Genomic DNA, 2,298 nt, shown 5'->3' on the forward strand with positions numbered 1-2,298 from the left:
TGATATTGCTCTCAAGAAGAAGAAGAGTGAGCTGACTGACCTCTGTAACAATTCCTAATGTTCTGTTTTTGTATTTTTATTTTTGAATTTTCATAATGGATAATTTTGTACTCTTGATCGAGTATACTTGGGTACATCTCTTTAATTTTTTTTAATAAATCATGTTCAAGCATTCAACTTTTTTGTCTTGTTATTCCAATCATCCTTTTATTTATCACCAGACCCCGTGACCACGCGCTCCGCTCAGCGAGCTCGCTCTGGCCAAGCGGTCAAGCACCCAGACTCTTGTCTCGGAGTCCGGGGTTCGGTTCTGGCCGGCGGCGGCGACTGTGTCGACGAGAAAATTGACTTTCTCTTTAGTTGTGCTGATGTGGTTGGTCTGCGGATTGTCTTCAACGCATATAAAATCCGCAGATGGCTCCTAAACTGTGCGCGGTTCACTCTCACGCAATCCGCAGACTAGTTTGACTGCGAATCGTTTGCGGATTATCTAAGCAATGTCTGCAGATCATCGGGGAAACGTCAGCCGATCGCACCTTGAGAAAAAACTGCGATATAACTGCGGATTGTCTGTGCATTATCCGCGGGCCATCTAGCAAACATTACCGCCTTGTTTAACGAATGCCGACTATTACCAGCGGTCTGCAAATATCTCGCAGACCATTCCTTCGCCTCGGGGTGGACTTAAGCACAAAATTCGACCGGCGTTCGTCATCTTCATGGCTAAGAAGCAAATATACCGAGTTTGAACCGAATCGGGAATTTACACCTACCTAAGTCTCCTTGTGAGAGCCGGTCACTCGGAAGCTGTCTTTGTTGAGTAATTTCTTTGCCCGACTCGCACGACTCACATCGTCATCGGGCTAGCGGGAACACATTTATCCGCCCAATCAAAAACACTCAAGAAGATGTCCTACAAGAACCTGAGCAAGAAAATGTTGCTGGAAAAAGCTCCCAGTTACTACCCAGCCAGTAAAAGGGGAAAAGCAGCAAAGGCCAAAGTTCTGGGAAACAGCTATATGAATTGGATTAAAAGAAAATGCTATGAGTGTTATTATTTTTATTGCACGTGTTTTTAATCCCTTTACTTAAGGGTATTGCGGCCGTCGGCTTTTTGGCAAGGCGACTCTTCGTATCGTAATAGTTGATCTTCTAATGGTGACCTTTGGCATGGTGCCCCCTTTTGGCGTGACCTTTCTTGTGGCGGCATGTCTTGACTCGGTTTTTCGGATGTCGGTGGGGAACATCATGCTCCGTGTGGTTACCACCTTGTGTATGCTCTAGGTCGCAGCCTTTTGTAAACTTAGTCATGTCCTCCTTTTGGCAGTACGGATATGTTATCCAAGGTTGCCATGAGTTTCCTGATTTTGCATACATGATCTTAATGCATTTGACTGTCTCGTCAAGATCGTTTAGTACGCGGTCACAGTGCACATTACACATATTCTGATTTGGTTGAGGCGATTCCTGTTGGTAAAGAAAGTTGTGGATAAAATCTCAATTTTTAAAGATCTTAAGTCACTGTTGTTGTGTACCTATTAACAGTTCTTTCTAAAAAGCTCCTGAAATTCGGACAATAGACCATTCCGGTAAAGCGAAAAAAAGAAGAACAGACGAAAGAAGCAAAGGCGAGTATGAGAAATATACGGTGGTGCGTCGGTTCCACGGTCGTGTCAAACGGTTAAACGTGACTTGTCTGATGTCTAAATTCGTCTGGGAGTTAATGACAATGGTTCTCACTCTCAGGCGACGCAGAATATCTAGTTTACTATGGATTACGTTCAAGCGGTCCCTAGGCATTTCTCATAGAACGCTTTGCTTCTTCCGTCTCTTCTTCTTTCTTTTCGGTTTACCGGAATGGTCTATTGGTTCAAGCGCATAGAACAGGAATGGGAGGGGGCATTTTAAAACAAACCTGATGGACTCGTTTCTTTCCATCTTCTCATGCAGGAGCGTGACTGTAACGCCTGTTGGCACCACCAGGCTCAAGGGTCACCTGATCAGGCAGTGGGATACCGGGCCCCTTATTTTATGTTTGTTAAAATAAAAATTATTGACAGCAGTTTGGATTTTGAATCAAAAAAGATTTTGAATTCAAACTTTTCTCAAAACTTAATATTTTATTAAAAATATAATAAGGGGCCCCGTATCCCACTTCCTGATCTTTTCTCATTAAAATGTTCCCTAACCCAGGTTTCTTAGTCAAATAGTTCCGGAAAAAAGTTTGACGCGTCCTAACAACAAGATCCAACAAAAATGAGGTGAAAATGATCAAATGGTCGATTAAATCGTTAAAAA

At 43.0% G+C, this 2,298-nt stretch overlaps 1 protein-coding gene across 1 annotated transcript in view; it reads right to left on the reverse strand.

Moving 5' to 3' along the window:
* Window positions 1–1,043: 1,043 nt before the first annotated feature.
* LOC113215606 (lysozyme C, milk isozyme-like) overlaps window positions 1,044–2,298 on the reverse strand; it is a 6,054-nt gene continuing 4,799 nt past the window's right edge. The window contains exon 3 of the mRNA XM_026435246.2: window positions 1,044–1,467. Within this exon, the coding sequence (XP_026291031.2) occupies window positions 1,153–1,467 (315 nt within the window). The 3' untranslated portion in view covers window positions 1,044–1,152. The remainder of the gene's footprint in view (window positions 1,468–2,298) is intronic.

Source organism: Frankliniella occidentalis, unplaced genomic scaffold, assembly GCF_000697945.3.
Source record: "Frankliniella occidentalis isolate FOCC.00 unplaced genomic scaffold, Focc_3.1 Scaffold214, whole genome shotgun sequence".
Classification (NCBI taxonomy): domain Eukaryota; kingdom Metazoa; phylum Arthropoda; class Insecta; order Thysanoptera; family Thripidae; genus Frankliniella; species Frankliniella occidentalis.